We start from the raw sequence: 18,383 nt of genomic DNA on the forward strand, positions 1-18,383 counted from the left end.
AACAGTATTTTTCCCATGTAGCAGTCAAAAAACAGTATTTCCACCTCCCTGAATACATGATGTTGGCTTGAGACATGGACTTCCCATCTCCTGCCCTGGGCACCAAAGCCTCAGCTGCCAGCACTGCTTGGTTCTTTGCCTGCGCTCTGCTCTTCTGTGGGCTGCTCCAACAAATTCCATCCTGGACATACGGGCAATAAATAGGGCTCATCCAAACCACTCAGGATGCAAATCAACAGCTGTCTTATATTTCAGGTCAGGAATGGAGCTTGGCCTCCTTTTACTTACAATATAGACACAGGCCAAAAGTCTCTCAGGTTAACAATTTTGGTACTGATTTGCTATCGTACCTTCAACTTACGGTGGGTCTCTGTTGCTGATGCAGCACATCTACAGCGGTAGAAAACTGGGGAAGACAGAAATGCTAAGCTATGCCCTTTATCCTTTACAAGGGAGGCATCTAGAAATCAGAAAACCTCAGCCTCAGTTACAAGATTTTAAATCCAGATATGTCACTTAAGGACACACTGGAAAAAATTATCCTGGTTTTCCATTAGTTTACAGATATGAGCCAAATCCACTGTTATTCTACCATAGTTTATTAGATTCACAGTTGTTACTTTGCACTTCAGTTGCTGCTCTTAGACTGAAATTATTCTCATGTCTCAAGAGTAAAATATTTTATTTATTTTATTTTGCTTCTATTCTAGATCAAATTAGTGCTTAAGTTCACTTTTCCCCAATTTGGTAAGATTTTTTTTTTTTTTTAAGCTGGATCTCAGCCTCTAACAGAACTGCTTCTCCATCAATACATAAGATATTTGGAAAAAATGAAAGCCCTGACATACAAATGGAACAATAAACCAATCCTAGATAACTAATGTCTTATCTAGACTGATTATTATATTGACAGCAACACCAATTCAGCCATACAGACATTATTAGAAATGTTTAATTTCTAAGCTTTATTTTATTTGAATTATAATATTATTTGTAAACATGAAAAAAATCCTATGACATATGATTGAGTGATGGTCACACCTTTGGTGAAAACTAACCCCCATGATTTAAGTTTCACCATGACAACAGTAATCCAATCAAAATGATATTTAACTACTTTTGGCACAATTCCCTAAGTGTCATTGATATCATATTGCTGGGTTTATTATAAGTTGCTTCAAAGACAAGTCATATTAATTTCTATCAGCATACTGAAAAGCCCTGGAATCCTTCAGTTAAACCAGAAGTTTTACAAAACAAAACAAAACTGGTTTTGTATTTTTTTTTCCTTTAAACAGAAAAGAATTAGCTATATAGACTCTTCAAAGCTGAAGTTATAGATACAATTTCAGGGAAATGTCAGGTGCCTCAATCTCAGAATAAGATGAAAAAGAGGAAAAAAGAAGCAGAAAAGAGCATGATTAAAGTGATCACAGTTCAGTCTTTTGAATTATAATTTATGTGAAATAGAAGTGCAATTTCATCAGTTAATAGATTAAATAGCAAATCTAAAAGCAATTAATTAATTGGCTTTTCAGTATTCCACATATAGCTTATAAAAGTCACACTTGTATTGTACTTATATAATTCCATTGTTGCAACCAATAAACATTAGCTGTACTTGAAATACATAAAGTTGAAAACAGAGAATATTGCTTTGTTCAAATATTTAACTCCTATTTGGGTCATATTCATCCCAGTCACGAATTTACAGTCACAACAAGCATCACCAGAAACCATCATAATTTCACATTAAATACAGCATGTCTTGAAGAGAACCAGATTGTTATCATGATTTCTATGCAAATGTGAAATTAGGTAAGAGTGTGTTCAGTTCTTACATCTTGCAAATGAGATTCTTTCTTCTTGGCTGACAAATTTAAGTGCTTCTCTAAGATGGAATAATATTTCTCACTTTCCTTGTCAAATTTCTTCTTCCCATCCTGAAAAACAAAACATTCCCAAGTAAAATATTTGACTAAATATCACAGCTAACTTAAATTAAAATAAGTAACAGGTGCCAAAATATGCCTCATTATTACACCACTTTTTTTGGTTCCAGTATTTTTAGGGTTAAATTTTTAAGTGGAACTAAAGATAGTAGGAGAACTGCTTCAATTAATAAAAACAATAGTAAACAGGATTTTTCCCATAAATTACAAACCCATACAACAGACTCATATGGTTTCCCATAGTAAATACACTATGTAAATATGAGATTTAACATAGTGGTATCTTTTTAAGCTGACACTTAATACAAAATAATCTTCCCCAAATTTTCTAAGTGTACCTAACTGCCACACTGTTTTTACAAAAAAAATAACTCAACAAACAAACAAACAAAAACCCAAACCAAAATCACAAAAACCCAAACAAACAGACAACAAAAAACCCCAACAACCTCCTCCCCACCCAACAAGCAAAAAATCCCCCAAAAATCCAAAAAACCACCCCCCCACTGTGGAGGACATAGATGAGTATAAAAAAATGTGATTAAGACATAGTCCTATTCTTTGCATTTAGGACTAATATGCTTATTTTCCACCCACTCACCTAAAATATGAGGATGATGGAAAAGCATATGTGTGGTTGTAAAATGAAATTGGTCCAAAAGTCTGTTTCCAATAATATTTCGATGTGTCTGAATATTTAAGCTTGTCTCATTTAAAAGTTATCCTGCCTTTTTCCTTTCCCACTCCTCTTTGTTTTTCCCATCATGTGCAGCCAATCCTCGCATTTCTACCGTAAAACTATTTTGATATATAATAAAAAAGAAAGCTACTACTTTGAGTAAATTAAGAAACATCTTATTTTCTGTAAACAAACTCAGAATTCATACTTCAAAACTTTTAAAATTTGCTGTTCTGAAATTTAAATCTGAAATTTAAGAAAAAGATAGGTTTCCCAAAATCTTTTCCATCCTTCAAGAAGTGCCAAATATCAATAATAGGAGAACTGATTGAAGTTGATATCCCATCAGAGTATTATTAATGATCAATCTGTAACTTTTAATTAAAAAATTATATATTCCCTGAATCAAAGCAATTTCTGCCAGTGATTTTTATAATCTTAGTTAAGTCCTAATGATTAATAATTCAAATATTTGGAGAAAAAAAAAGGTTTTAGGACAGTCCTACTTACACATGTGCAAAAGCTGTTAATGATAGAAAAACTAATTACTGGACATCATGCAGTAACATCAGGTCATTTTAAGAACTGTGGTGATTCTCTCCCTGACCTCTTTCTCTCTAGATTTTTTTTTATACAAAAACAAATAACTGGCTTGCATTGTAGCACCACCCTGTTTTCCTTAGTCATATCATGGGAAAGTCAGGTCAGTCAGAGAAATAAGAAATAGGAGGTAGATTTTAATGACATTAATTAAAACTTATCAACCAGCTGCATCAAAAACCACTTAATGATTAGCTCCAGTGAATAAAGCTTACAACAGTAATTATACTAGATTGTAAAACACATAATATAATTTCTATCCTGCAAAAAGTTGAAATATATTTAGTACGAAAAATATGCACAATTTAATATTCTCACTACTTCACAACAAAGAAGTATCTTCAAAAGACACCAGATGGAAAAGAAGGCACTTGACCCAACAAAATATTAAATAACAATACAGAATAACTACTGTCTTCTATATTTAATTATGGATAAGCAGATACCAGGACAAAAAGGCAAAAAAGGAAAAATAAAAGTCTGTACTTTGTTTAGCAAGTGAAAAGAAGCTGTAAGAATTATCTTACAGAATCTTTCCCAAACACATTCTTAAAAGAAGGCAGAAGGCCAGAGTTGTGGCAAATAACTTGTAAGTCAAAAAATCAACTTCTGTGGGACTGAAATCATAGGTCAGTTCCACAGCCACAGTTTTATTGGAGAATACTCAAGTGCCAGGTCTTCATAATGAAGCAAGAGCAACCTGTGTATCTCAACAGCATGACCAAAGGTGCTGTGTATCTCAACAGTAGCTTTGGTCACAAACAGAAATTCAGTTCAGTTGATCACTGAATGAAAGATGCAGTTAGCTACTTATTGTCTTATCTTCTGAGACAATTATGTTATGCTTTGGACTAGAAATATGAATCAGATTATTTTAAAATCCAAGTGACAAAGGTGTCAAAGTCATCAGCTTCAGGAAATACTCAAGTTAAGGGCAAATGTGATGCAATAAAAATGTCAATTTATTTTTTAGAAATTTTTTTCCCCATGTAATTGTAAAGTGGGAAAGAAGTCTGCCTGATTGCAGTATTTAAGCCATTGGTCACAAACTACTGGAGTTCAGTGGTGGATACCCTGTCCACTAGACCACATACCTCAGAAGGTAACTTGACAAAGCCTTTGACAATGAGGCCTGGGTGCTGACAGCACATACTGCATATTTGGACTTGATATTGTGTTTGCCTGTGCTGTCTCAGATGTCAAATCAAAGGAATGAGCCAAGGATCCATGGGCAAATCTCCTGCAGGATTACCAGTTTCAGACTGGGATCACCCAGCCCAGCCAGCTCTTCCATCCTTCCTTCCTTCCCTAACAGATTTGTGGTATGAACAGTAGGTATTCATCTTGCCTTGTGAACTATTTGTCTCAGAACCAAGGTGATCAACAGCTAGTGAATAACCAAAATCTGGTAGCCACTTGAGCTCATGTTGACACTAACATAACTTTTGCTAACAAGAGTTGCAAAAAAGTCTGAAGTCTCAGCTGCCCAGTGAGAATCAAAGAAAAAGGTGTGACAAAAAGACTTTGCCATCTGAAATACCTACATACAGTGCATCAAATACATGTCAATGCCAAGAGAGGACTATTGATACACCTAATGCGGCTCCCATTGCTTTTTTCTGCTATGATCTATACCAAAACCTGTGAATTACGTATCGCATCCTCTCTTTATACATATAAAAGGAAAACAAAAAATTAAATGATCACATCTAAACAGATTAGCCCCCCTCACCTGCCAAGAACAAGAAAAAAACAAGTTCAAATAAACTAACTGTGGTTTTAAGATATATTGTATCTCATGTGAAGCTTCATAAAGATTACCATGGAACCATCCATAAGGAAACAAGGAATTTGAAGGCTCTCATGGTCTTCTGCCAGGTTCTTTCCCAGACTGCACCTCTACACTGCCACAAATCTGCTCAGCCTCCACAGTTTTTTATACCCGTTACATTAAAGAGAAACTACAAATTGGAGCTTGTCTGTCACCGGACAACTTCTGGCCCAAGTGCAGTGTTTTCAGAGACAGCACGTCTGATCAACTTCTTCCTCCTTTTCCAGATTTTAACTTAACAAGACCTTCTTCCTTCAAAGGTAGAAGTTGACACAGTAAAAAGACTAACAGAAGTAAAATGTGAATAAAGATCTCTTCGAAATTTGGACTGCATTAGTGTCTTTACCTGGCGATACTCCTGGAAATAAGTTTGCAGCAGGACAGTGTTTCTGGCATTGCTCTGATTACTCAGACATGTTTCTAGGAAAAGTATAAAAAATACTGGCCCCAACAGGTGAGTGAGTTTCCTTTGATTGGAAGGTCCTGCACTGTGCCAGTAAAACCCACATATTTGGATGTATTGAAGCCTCTGAAATCTGTTTACTTAATACAAATTAACAAAAAAACCCGATACACTCAGAAGCAGGTGATTCATGTTCTGGATGAGAATAAACAGTTTATGCCAAAATAGCTCATCTCACACACTCAGTCAGTGACTCACAGCACACAGGCACATCCTAAATGGAGTCACCGACTGAGCTTATTCCTGCTTTAGCCTGTTCTTCTGCAGCCCTCAAAACACTTTACTCACAGCCACTGCCCAAATGAATTATCTGAATCCTGGCCCCAGCAATCTGTGCCCATAAGACTGAGAAATCTACTTTTCCACATATTAGGAGGTTTTAAAAAAATGTTTCCCTGCAAAAACATCTCCTCAAAGTTTAGGAGACAGAGAATTGCTTTTGCTTAGATTCCACGTTGGATCAAACCCCAAGCAGAAGAGATGTGGTTGGATAAGAAAGCTTGTGCTGCACTGTTAACAGACTGCATCAGCCATGACACAGAACTTAAGGCATGTGGACATAAAGAAGATGCTAATTCCTGACCTCTGTACTGTCTCTTATTTTCTTCAGACTCCAGCTTTCTTTCATCCTTGCACATCTTTCCTGCAAGTAAACGTCATCCTTTCTCTTTGCCCTGGAAAAGTATCATCCATTTCTTTCAAAATATCAGCTAGAACATATGATAAAAATTCCCACCCAAAATCCCTGTGAGATAACTGGGAGCGCAATAAAAAAATTCTAAGCACAGAAAAAGAGAAATTACATAATATTAATCCTTGGCATATTTTGCACTGATATAAGTCAGTCATATGAGTCAAACACTGATCTAAGTCATCAACACCTTTTGTCTAGACTAAGCCCTGCAGATTCTAAACCCTGTAAATGTCTCTGCATAGTTGTTTAACCATTCTCAGGTGTGTCAAGCCTTATATCAGTTCAAAAATATTTACAGTTTGAAATGTTTCAAATTTCTAGGAACCCCATTAGGAAAGCCCTTAACCACACACTTGCCTTACAGCATTTAATGGAGCCTTACTAACTGCCAGTACCCTCTTGAGAGACTTAAGTCATGTAGTACTGGATCCAGGTTTAATTCCTGGTTTTATTCTCTCCACTCAGATTTCCTGCATAGTTTTATTTTAAAACTGATTAGAAAACCTCAAAAAAATTATCTTTTCAGAAATAAATTTTGCTTGAGATACTTCTAATTATAGGCATGCCAGTTAGAAGTTTAACTCAAAATGTGTTCTTGTATTCCTCTTGTTTTACAAATATTTATGGCTGTGAAAAGTCCAGAAATCAATTGCTGAGAAGTTTATTAAAAAGTTAACTCAAGTGAGTTAGACAGTTTTTCTCCTGTTCAGAAGGATTTTGATTGCATGCTGTAACTAATCATATACATGCTACAAATCATTGTCATGATTCCTACAAATTTTACCCACTAGCTGTATTTTTAGATACAAAGCATAAATCAGTGTTATATTTTAAAATTGACTTTCCTTTTCCAGAGGAAATATCAAGAAATCTGGTATTTTTATAATGGTCTACCACTACTTCGTGTGCAGTATTTAATGTCAAAACTGTTACACGTACCTTTTGAATATTTTCATAAATTATTCCTCTTTATTTATCCAAAAAGAGCCTCTGTTGTCCTTCTTATTCACTTCCTTATTTTTTAATTGCAATATTTTGGTGTTATATTTATCTATTAGCTACATCTTATATCTGTCCATAATGAAATGTTTTAACTCTTTGTTTGTTGCAAAATTAATATTTGACACTTTAAGAAGCTAATCCTTCAAAAATCCCAACAAAACATTATCCTTGTTGAAACCATAAAATAAACATGTTTTGCAAGAAATTATTTTAAAAGGATCAAAAAAGGAAATTAAACTAGAAATCATTGCAAAGAAACTATTTGGAAAAAAGAAGTTAGTACCTTGAAAAGAAGAGAATACCTTAATTAGAAAGCAAGTGAGCATTGTGAAACATGGCCATGATGATTTCTTTCTTCCCCTCACCCAGAATGAGTATATATTTTTTTCACCAATTCAAACTGAGGTTTAGAAACTGCAGAAACTGGCACAGAAATACAACAGTAAGACTTGAATATAGATCAAGTAAGACACATTTGTCAGTTGAAGAACCTGAAGGCAACAGTGAACTGTGCGGAGATCAATAAAGCCACATGCCTTTTCTTTCTCTTTGACAACAACTGCAAAAATCTTGACTTTTTTGCACAACAGACTGGAGATGGTTCATTGCTAGAATGTTAGACTTCAAATACATTTTTCAAAGCCACCTTTTTCATTACCTCCCAAACAAAAATTCAAATTGTATTTTAACAAAGTGGGATTTTGTTTGGAGATGTAAGTTTGGGGACCATGTCTTAGTAAGTATCAGGACAAACAAACTTAGAACTGTAGTCTAGAAAATAAACAAAACTTAGATTTGGAAAGACTGATTTGAGCTAAGATCCTATGGACTTCCTGGAAAATGTAAAATCTCACAGTCTCTCAACTCCTCCTTTGAGGAGAAAAAAAGTAAATTCACCTTCCATTTTATGTTGCCTGAGATTTTGTTGAGCATTCTCATGGAAGTAGTTCGTGAGTTGCTGGGTTTTGGTTGGTTTTAATAATATTGAAATTATCATTGGCATCTGAGACAACAGGGTGTATTTTGATAGATGTCTGGATGGGAAGAATTTCTTTTTGGTAGAAGTTTTGATTTGTTATGTGAATGCTAAGGGTCCAAGATAAATTTGAAAGACATCAAAAGCTTTTTTTTCCAGAAGAAAATTCAAAAGGTAATATAAAAGTCCTTCCCTCCTCTTATTCCTCCAAAACAGAATTTAATGCACTGTTAGGCTATAGGGTTTCCTTAAATCCGTAAGAAAGTCAGAAAAGTTAAAGGACATAGTTTATGTATCATTAGCAAATAATATGAAGTGAAGCAAATTTGTACCATAGTTCATAAAGAAATCCTTGTTGATCGACATAAAACAGGGTTAATACAGTAATAAATTATGTCTTATGTTCCTCATAACTGCTAGTGAAAACACTTCCAAATTGAAGCAGAATGCATCATGTAGAAAATTAAATGTCCAAATGACTATAAATCTTAAAACCAATTCTTTACTAAAAAAGAACAACCATATGCAAACCATGATGATCCAGAAAACAGTATCTTGTAAGACACAAGTAATTATAATAAAAAGAACATATTGCAACCATGAAGGATAACAAGGCAATAAACTGGGAATACAAGACTGTTTAGCAGCATTTAAGCTATGAAGACAGGTATTAGAAACTGGCAGTTAAAAAAATAACCACAATAAAAATCAGGTAAGGAATATATAAAACTGAAATATACTTGAAACAACCCAAAACTAATTTAAGTTTAACTGGAGTTCACATCTGTGTAAAATACAGAATAACCTTGCAAGAGATAATTTACTTTAAGGTTCATAAACTTCTGAAGAAAATTTTCTTTTCCTTCTGTAATGCCTTTAGAGATCCAAGTATCAGGTACTTTCAAAGGTGTATCCTGGAAGAGGAGAATCCATTTCCTAATAATTCACTACATAATTCCATCAGATGTTTTCAAATTAAAAAGTAGATACTATTAGGTGAGAAAATGTGTTTGTAGGATGTCACTTGTTTTTCTCCAAAAAATTCCCTTTTGAAATGGAAACAAAAATATTAGAAGTTTCCAGCATTGCTGTGAAAAGACATGCAAACCTGTCAGTACTGTCAGGTCACAAAGCAGGACATATTAGACTCCCTGTTATTCAACTGCAGAGCTGTCTTGAGTTTATTTGGCATTTGCTGATTCCAGGAGTAGCTGCTCTGTGTCTGGGAATCTGCTAAATCCCTGCCCAAACAGCAGGACTGGTAAATCTACACACGTAATCTTGTTTTATTGCTTTACTGTCTACTAAATATGAAGTATTTTTGCTGGAATAGCTTACTTAGAATATTATCAAGTTACTGCTTAAATAATATGGAGAAGCCCCCTAGAACATCAGAAACTGACTTTTCTCTGCATCAGGTTTAGGATAGCTTTCTGAAGTTTAAAATATTTTATCATAACAGGAAGAGTTTTGTTCCTGTACAAAAGCTTGCGACTTTAAATGATTTCAAATAAATACAAAGTTAGCCACGCTCTTTAGGAACTCATGAAGAGGCCACTTCATCTGCACAGTTAGCAACATCTTTGCTTTGTACACTGAGAGCAAAGATAAAGAAAAAAGTTGCAAAGAACATAATGTCATTCATATAAGCAGTTCCAACAGACCAGCTTAGAACTTCACTGCCTTCTTTCAAAAGCTGCAGATAAAAATATCTCTTTCTTAACTAGTAATTTCTTTTTTTAAACACTCTTTGGGAATCTCCCATCTATGCCAACCAATCAGCCAACATCACTGATCCCAGTGTGTCAACAGCACATTCAGCTCCGCTCATGGTCCCAGGGCACCTCAGACGTCATCACAACAGGACTACAATGCTGACCTGAGGAAGAACTTGAGGCGTGCTATGTGAAATTTTTTAGATTAATACACACAACTGGAAACTGTGTTGTTTACAGATATTTTGGGGAAAAAAAGGGAAACAGTCTGAGGTCAATGTCAGAAGTGATTTTGTTTTGTTTTGAAAGCATCTATTTTCAGAGTCCCTTTTACAACACTGATAAAAGAACACAAACTATCACTTTGGGGTGAAAAGTTAAGCCTCCCCAGTGGCATTGTTAAGCTCATCGAGGGGTCTCAGATTACTTCTTGGGGGTGGGTGTTTAATCTTCTCATCAAGACAAGAATCTGAGACCACCCCTTCTTGGCAAACTCCGCAGGAACAAATGGTTCTGTGGTAGCTACTATAACTTGACAGGTCCTGAAATAACAAAACTGCTTTATTTGGCGGAAAGAGATCTCTTGATGCTCCCATATTTACCAAGACACAAAGAAGTTTCAAGCAATGATGTCCATTTTTGTTACAGTACAGAAGGGATACTTCCCAGATACAATCACCCACTTCACTTTGGAATAGAGCTATTTCAGGGTTAGCTTTGCCAAAAGGAAAGTTGCTATATTGGCAGGAGATTCAAATTTGTATATTCTCAGGCCCCTGCAGAATCTACTTCATAGATTGAACAAGATACTAGATGAAGGGAAACCTATGGCGATACAGCTGATGAAATGATTTTCTATTTAGAATGGAAACAGGCCACTCCACCATACGTATGGAATAAAGACCCATAGACCCCACATCATCTGAGATATGTCCAAGCAATGCCCAAACTGTAGCTATAACTATTTTTATGCTGTTAACTTAACTACACCATGAAACACAGGGAAGTAATGCAGAAAGAGACCTTAATTTTCCCCCAAACTGCTAAAGAAAACCACAACACATAACAGAGTAAGATTAGCAGATGAATTCATACCCATGTATAAGACCTCATGACTTAAGCATTACATGTTCAATACAGCTGTGGTACTATACAACACCCACAAGCACAGTTCTGAAGTAATCCCTGTAGGGCAAGAGAACACAACTGCCTTTGTCAAAACATAATGAATTTGGTTTGATAAACAATGCTAAAACTCAGGATGGAGTCTAATTTTGAACAAGGGGAGGAAGAGCAGGGGACTAGGTGCCTTTGAGCTGGTGAATGAAAATTGACACCTTGTGCAGGGAGCAGAATACCAAACTCTGCTTACTTTAAGTCCTGTCCTGCTCTGTGCCTGGGTAAATTGGCCACTTCCTATATTTCTCTTAAATCCTTCTTGAGACTTTTAAAGTCTCATCAGCAACCTGAGACTTGTTTTTCAGGTGTGGGAACATGATCCTGTCCACGCTGTGGCCAAAAGCAAGGCTAGAAAGAACTTAACAGGTGAGTAGAGCTACTGTACTCTGTTTGCAAAATCCACCGTGCCCTCAAACACTCACTAAAAAGTTTAGCTCCCCTGTGAGCTGGAAATTAAGTTTGAAGGCCAATGTCTTTGTTCATACTTTTGATCACAGCTCAGGAGTCCAGTAGGATTCTAGCAGCTGTGCAGGGTCAGGATGCAACCTTCCTGAGTCTTTCCTGTACCATACACCACAATAGGCTGCAGCAGATTAGGAAGAAAAAAAGCCTTTATTTAATTAGAAGATGTCCAAGTTTTACAGCATTTTTATATTCTTTTGTCCTTTTTCAGTAAAAAGGCTATTACTACCCAAGTTTTTAATTTTTTTTGTGTTTTACTAGCTGTAGATTTTTTAAAAATAAATGTTTCTTTTTGCCAAGAAAGGTACACTGCATGCTCACTTAAACAATTCCACCAATTTACACATTTATTCTAAGCCTTAATTCTTAAATGTTATGGCAGAATAGTAAATCATTTTCCAATTTACTACAGGGGACTAATTTATTTATCCTTAATTTATATCTGTTTTCTTTATGATGCAAATTAGAATCTTATTAAACTGCAGAAAAAATGAAGCTTCAGAAACCAGTTTTAGTCAGTGAGCCAGTTAATCACACTAACTTATAACAGAGAGGCTGCATTTAACAGAATTTATTAAAACTGATTATGCACATAAAATTAACTGTTTTCCTCCCAAACACCTGCAGTTAACACACTGAACCAACAGTTTTTAATCACTGTGTCCACAATCTTATAGTTATGAGATTTGAGTTTTCACTTTCATCTTTAAAAGGATACACTAAAAGCGAAACAAGCTTTTAGGACTGTTGTCTTTTTTTTTTTTTTTTGTTAACATCCTAGAAGTTTATCAACTTTGAATGAAACAGTAATTGAATTGAAGCAAACTGCAATGAGAAAATAATTTTGTTTCATTTGCATGGGCTGTCCCAAGAAGACCAGTCACTTCAAAAAGGCTCTGGGTTCAGGTGGTCAGCCAGTGTTGTCTTCCAGTTTAATAGTTTGGCTCTGCACAGGAGAAAGTAAGACTTTCTTAGATTAAATGTATGCATACAGAGCTCTTCACCACTGTTTTTGAAACTTCCCAAATATTTCACATATACAAGTGTAGACGAAGCAATGGTTAATCATACTGGCATTACAATTATTTTGTTTGTGGCAAAAATAGGTCTTTTCACTGCTTGATATTTCCCTACATTTATTTGAACAAATAAGGGAAAATACATTTGATGTATTTTAAAAATAATTTGATATTATACATTTTCATTAAATGCAAGTTATGATTTCTCATTTCTTGCATTTGATAATGCTAGTTTAAGTAAAATATCAGCTTAGACAACCTATATGGGATTATTTCTCAAATGAGTGTTTTAGGACTAAAACCTTGGAATGAAATGCATTTACTAGTGCAATTCACAACTTTCAAAGTTCAGAAACCTTTACCAAAACTTGAGGATTTATGTAAGTAAACGAAAAGCTAGAGAGAATTTGTACTTGTCTATCTACCAGAGATAGATGCCTATTAACCTATAATACCTAAAGAGATTGTAATGAGTTATTTATCAGTACAGCAGATTTTATTGAATGCAGCTGTCTCATGACCATTGAGTAGCCTCAGTTCCTCATGCTCAATTATTTCATCTTACACTTTATTCCCAATCCTCCAGCCCTCCTCCTCTATCTCAGCAACCTATGGCAATACCACCAGATTTTTTTTACGTGGTCATTACCAAAAATGAAACAACAGACTGACCTCAAATTGCCCCATGGGATCTTTTAGCTGGTGACTTTTCTCTAACCAGACAGTCCCTCCTATAAACAACATTCACTGCGCTTTTCCCATGTGCTAGTTCCTCTGACAGACTGGGTTTCTCATACTAAGCCCCATCTAAACTACATTACAATGACACATGTAAAGTGTTATAAAAGCCTGGTTGAAATAGAAATAGGTTTGACCCCCCCTTGCTTACAGAATAAGTTATCAAAAAAGATATGAGGTAACTGGTAGTAACTGTTTTTGAGAAACTGTTGCATTTTAACTCAAAAAATGTGGCCAGCAATAACTCCCCTTGCCTGTCCTCTCTTTGTGCTTCCTTCTCCTGGCCCCCTCCCTCCATGGTTCAAATTGACATTAGAACACACCAAATCTAGTGGATGCAAATACCAAACCTTGAGTGACAGACACCACTTGTAATGAAACACCTCCTGCTGTACCTACTACAGCAAGGTCACTCATTTTTCTCAGTTTAAGGACAACAAGTGCTATGATTTGATCAGATACTGAGGAAATTGGTTCACCAAATGGGCATTCTGGTATATCTAACCATCTTAGATACCTATCTAAAATTCTGCTTTGACAGCTTTCTGACAGACCTTAAAGTGAGAGGTTTTGTTTGTTTCATGCTCCTCAATTTCTAGACAATCCAAATTTAACACAGAGAGAACGTGCTACCTTCTACATGCCTACATGTGAAGATAGATGTGAGCAAAGATGAAGGAAAATTAATCCCAGCAGTTAATATGGATTTGTTTCCCAAGTAGAAAGGAATTCACTGCTTTGAATAAATGAATGAAATTAAATAATGATAAAAACTAACCCTCCTGGCCAAAATAAATTATTTTATGAAACAAACAGATGGAATTGTAAGGAAGAAACAAAACTCTCCTTTTAAGTCTTAAAACCAAAATTGCTTCTGTTGTCTTTGATCTGATTTAAGTTGTATTAAAGGTCAATGAACATTGGAACAAATATTGCTAAATACTGTACTCAATGGATAAAAAGAAAGAGGAAGGTTTGGCTTTATTGTCCATAACACATCACACAATGAGCTCACCAGAGTTACCAGCTGGGGCCTAGCAAACCACATTGACCAAATAAGGCAAAAGGCTTCGTGCCTGGAATCCTTTCCCAGTTACCTCACCCGGCTTCTGCTCGCCTTGCTACAATAATTGGAGAGGTCATTTTTTTAAACTCAGATGGAGTAAATCAACAGGCTGTCCAATGCAAAGCTGGGTTTGTGTAGTCTCTGGAGAGAACTCAGCTTTATTTAAACTGAGTGTGTACAGAAAAGGAATAACTGAAATATGTGCAATAAAAACAGAAGAGCAAGTAGTATAAATTAAGAAGAGCAAGCGATGTATATTTGTATATTGCTGGTTAGATTACAAACACTAATGTTTTATGGGGATTGTTTCTTAAATTTGTTGGGTACCTTCAGGTTTTTGAAGTGCATGTGAACAATTGGTCTTTAATGTTATTCTTGTGATATTCCAAAAACACTTGAACTTTGTACTCTGAGTTTATACTGTCCTTGAAATATAGATTTGTAACATTAAGAGGATATATTTTATCCTTCACATTCTTTTTTATTTCTGTGACCATATTTTTGCCTAAACTCATTATAGTTTTGAAAAAAAAGTATTCTCATTCTCTATATTAAAAACATCTATATGATATTCATCATGGTAGCAAAAAATCTTGTGATCTTATTTATTACTAAAATAAAATGGTGATTCTCATAATCTATACCTTTTCCCCTTTTTTCCCTTGGGAGGGTGGGGTTTGCTTGTATTTATCTGCAACTGAATTTTATCTGGTGTTTTAGAAAAGAAAGAAAAATTCCCAGAAATCGCTTTTAAGTACTCTCTCACATAATTTTCGCTCCCAGCAAAATCTGAGAGTAGTACCTAATATAATTTCCTGCTCTGTATACTGGTAACACAACTATCTAATAATATTTTTCTTCCACAGAATTTGGAAACACAATTTAACAGGGTACTAAAATTTTTAATGTCAAAGTCCGATTAAAAGACAGAGTCCAACACGCAACTGCTTGGATCCAGCTGCTTGGATCTCTAGCTACTGCTAACACTGCCAATGCTAAAGGCATACCAATCTCCTGCTTCTATACCCAATCTCCTTAAGATATTATGATGCAAATTAATTGCAAAGAAACAGCTCTAGAAATGTGACATTACTATCAGCTATCCTGTGGAGTTTACACCATCCACAGAATCACAAAATCACAGAATATGCTAAGTTGGAAGGCATCCAAACGGATCAAGTCCAATTCCTGGCCCTGCACAAGACCATCCTCAAGAGTCACACCATGTGCCTGAGAGCACTGTCCAATGCATCTTAAACTCTGTCAGTCTGGTGCTGCGACCACTGCCCTGGGCCAGTTTCCTCTTCTCCAGGCTGAACAGAGCAAGTTATCTCAGTGTATCCTTGGATAGCTTCCTCTCCAGTCCCTTCACCACCTTCATAGCCCTCCTATGGACACTTTCTAATAGCTTCCTGTCTTACATGGTGGCACCCAGAACTGCCCCCAGCACTGGAGGTGAGGCCACCCAGTGCAGAGCAAAGCAGGACAATCCCCTCCCTTGCCCTGCTGGCCATGCTGTGCCTGATGCCCTCCAGGACAGGGTTGGCCCTCCTGGCTGCCAGGGTACTGCTGGCTCATGTTCAACTTGTCGTTGACCAAGACCGCCAGGTCCCTCTCTGGAGCACTGCTCTCCAGCATCTCATTTCCCAGGGTTGCCCATCCCAGGTGCAGAATCTAGCACTTTTCCTTGTTGAATTTCACCTGGTTGATGTCTGCACAGTCCTCTAATCTGTCAAGGCCTCTCTGCAGGGCCTCCCTCTCTCTTTAGGGAGCAATGTGTACACAGAAATGTTTTGGGGTTTTGGACAGGAGAGGGATGACAGAGAAACAGAAGCAAGCTTGGATTTGATATGAATACCATTCTACACATTGTTGTAGACTAACGCTACAGGAAAAAAAAACAGCTCGCACCTGCTGTGGACCTGGTAAGGTCCACTCAACTGATGTGTCTAGAAAACACCACAAGTAAAAAGTGACATTCTCAGTCTTCTGTGAAACTTGCTGCTAAAATCCAAACAAGAAAACATCTATATCTTCTGTTTGGCTATCAGCACAGATCATCCCAGAGGACTTCAAAGAGCCAAATCTCTGTGCAAACCTTCATTAACTGCAGATAAATAACCAGCAAGCTCAACTCATTCTATATTTATAAGAGCTCATAAATGCTCAAGGGATGATCCCAGTGAACAGAAATAGGGGTAAGCAATCTGACCATGTTTTCCACTTTACCAGTAATGGGTTTCACAAAGCCCAGATTTCTACTCTACTTCATATGGGTCTCATTATTCCTAGATCATATGTTGCTATTTTGTAATTACTAGAAAAACAATACTGAATGTAATTAAGTTCTGACTTGTTTGTGTTGATACCATTTAGTTAAAGTTGCTTCCAATGATAAAAATCAATTCAAAGGCAAATGTATCACACTTGGCTATGACGGCTTTCTGAATCTCTCATTTCTGAGTTTGGCAGTTGAACTCCATGTGCAGTGCTAGAAAATATGTTTGTTTGACATTTTATAAAACAATGACCTGGGAGAGCTCTCTTTAGGGTATCCATGCGTCAAGCCAATTATCCTGGACTCTCCAAAACACACAGCACTGCGTAATAAAGTGCATTAGACACTGGAATAAGAGTTAGCTGAGCCAGGCTCCCTCCTGAACTCATTCTGTATAGTGTAGGATGACCAAGACAAGTCAAAACAACTCTAAGAGGAGTAGATGCCCATATTTTACATGGAAGAGATAAGGAAAAGAAACCAGCCATTGTGATATACCAAACAGAGGACTCAACCTGTCCTGTAGTGCCCTGCCTTTAATATTCTTGATGATACAAAAACCAAAGGAGTCATCTTCAATTAGACCATTCTGCATGTGTTGACATTTACTGAGTGATATATTTATTCATAGGAAACCTGAGTGTTGTAGAGAGTTCTGCAGAGAGTCCTGTGAAACACCTATGGATTGTCTCTGTCATGCAGCAAGACACTCAGCAGTATGGTGGGTTGAGCTTTCAAATACGGTGCTCTGAAGAATGATATCCCTTCAACCGTGAGAATACGAAATGAAACAGTACTACAAAGAACTGGATGACACTACTAAAACCTACTGAAAACTAAAAATAATTTTGTGCTGGGATTAAATTCTGATTCATGCAGCATGGTAAATAAACACCCAGTCCTGCATCTCACAGCAGCATAGGGGTGGGACAAGAGAAGAATGTAGTTGTACACAAAAACATATCAAGTGAAAGGGTAAAGAACACCCACGTCAGAGAAATCTGACCTCAAGTTCGCAGTACACATTCTTCACTAACATCTACTTAGTTCCTGTGTGGAAGCAGCCCCATGTGTTTGCTACACATTCACAATAGTAGTACAAGAAGTATAAACCTTTGGTGTCCCTTCCTAATACTTCTGTTCTTCTGAGTTTCTTTGAGTAATGCACAAGCACAACCTCACCTGCAACATCAGAGAGCTTTTTTTTGTACTCACTTAACCTTACAAATGGAACTTTTCCCATAAATTTTTATGAGCACTAATATAAGATGCAAAATACTTCAGAACTAGTGTATTTATGCAGATAGAAGAACCATAACCTCTAATTGACTACCACAGCCTCCATGCATAGCCCAGAGACTGTAATGAAAGCAGACACTGACAGCCATTCAAAAATTCAGGATCAGACTGAAAGCAGCTCTTCTAGACTAACAGTTAATTCCAACATACTTTTCCACAATATATCTGATTTCCTAAGCTGACTAGTGAACTGTGGTATAGACAACCTGCATTGTCTCTCTCACGCAGATATAACACTTAACAAAGAATCAGATATAATTACCAACTAGAGCACTTCCACCATGGGAAAATCCCTGAAGAATATTAAGGTGAATACTCTGGCAAAATGAACATGAACCATTGCACTGCATCAGCCATGTAAAGAGGAGAGGGAAAGCAGAGGTAGAGATCATACTGAAACTGTCTTCTGTCTTTATACAATGTCTGCTTG

At 36.4% G+C, this 18,383-nt stretch overlaps 1 protein-coding gene across 2 annotated transcripts in view; it reads right to left on the reverse strand.

The window, feature by feature from the left end:
- Nucleotides 1–18,383, reverse strand: part of ARHGAP42 (Rho GTPase activating protein 42) — a 140,115-nt gene that overhangs the window by 44,910 nt on the left and 76,822 nt on the right. For both annotated transcript variants that reach the window (XM_068181452.1, XM_068181451.1), the window contains one exon: nt 1,842–1,943. In XM_068181452.1, the coding sequence (XP_068037553.1) occupies nt 1,842–1,943 (102 nt within the window). The remainder of the gene's footprint in view (nt 1–1,841; nt 1,944–18,383) is intronic.

Source organism: Anomalospiza imberbis, chromosome 2 (assembly GCF_031753505.1).
Source record: "Anomalospiza imberbis isolate Cuckoo-Finch-1a 21T00152 chromosome 2, ASM3175350v1, whole genome shotgun sequence".
NCBI classification, from domain to species: Eukaryota; Metazoa; Chordata; class Aves; order Passeriformes; family Viduidae; genus Anomalospiza; species Anomalospiza imberbis.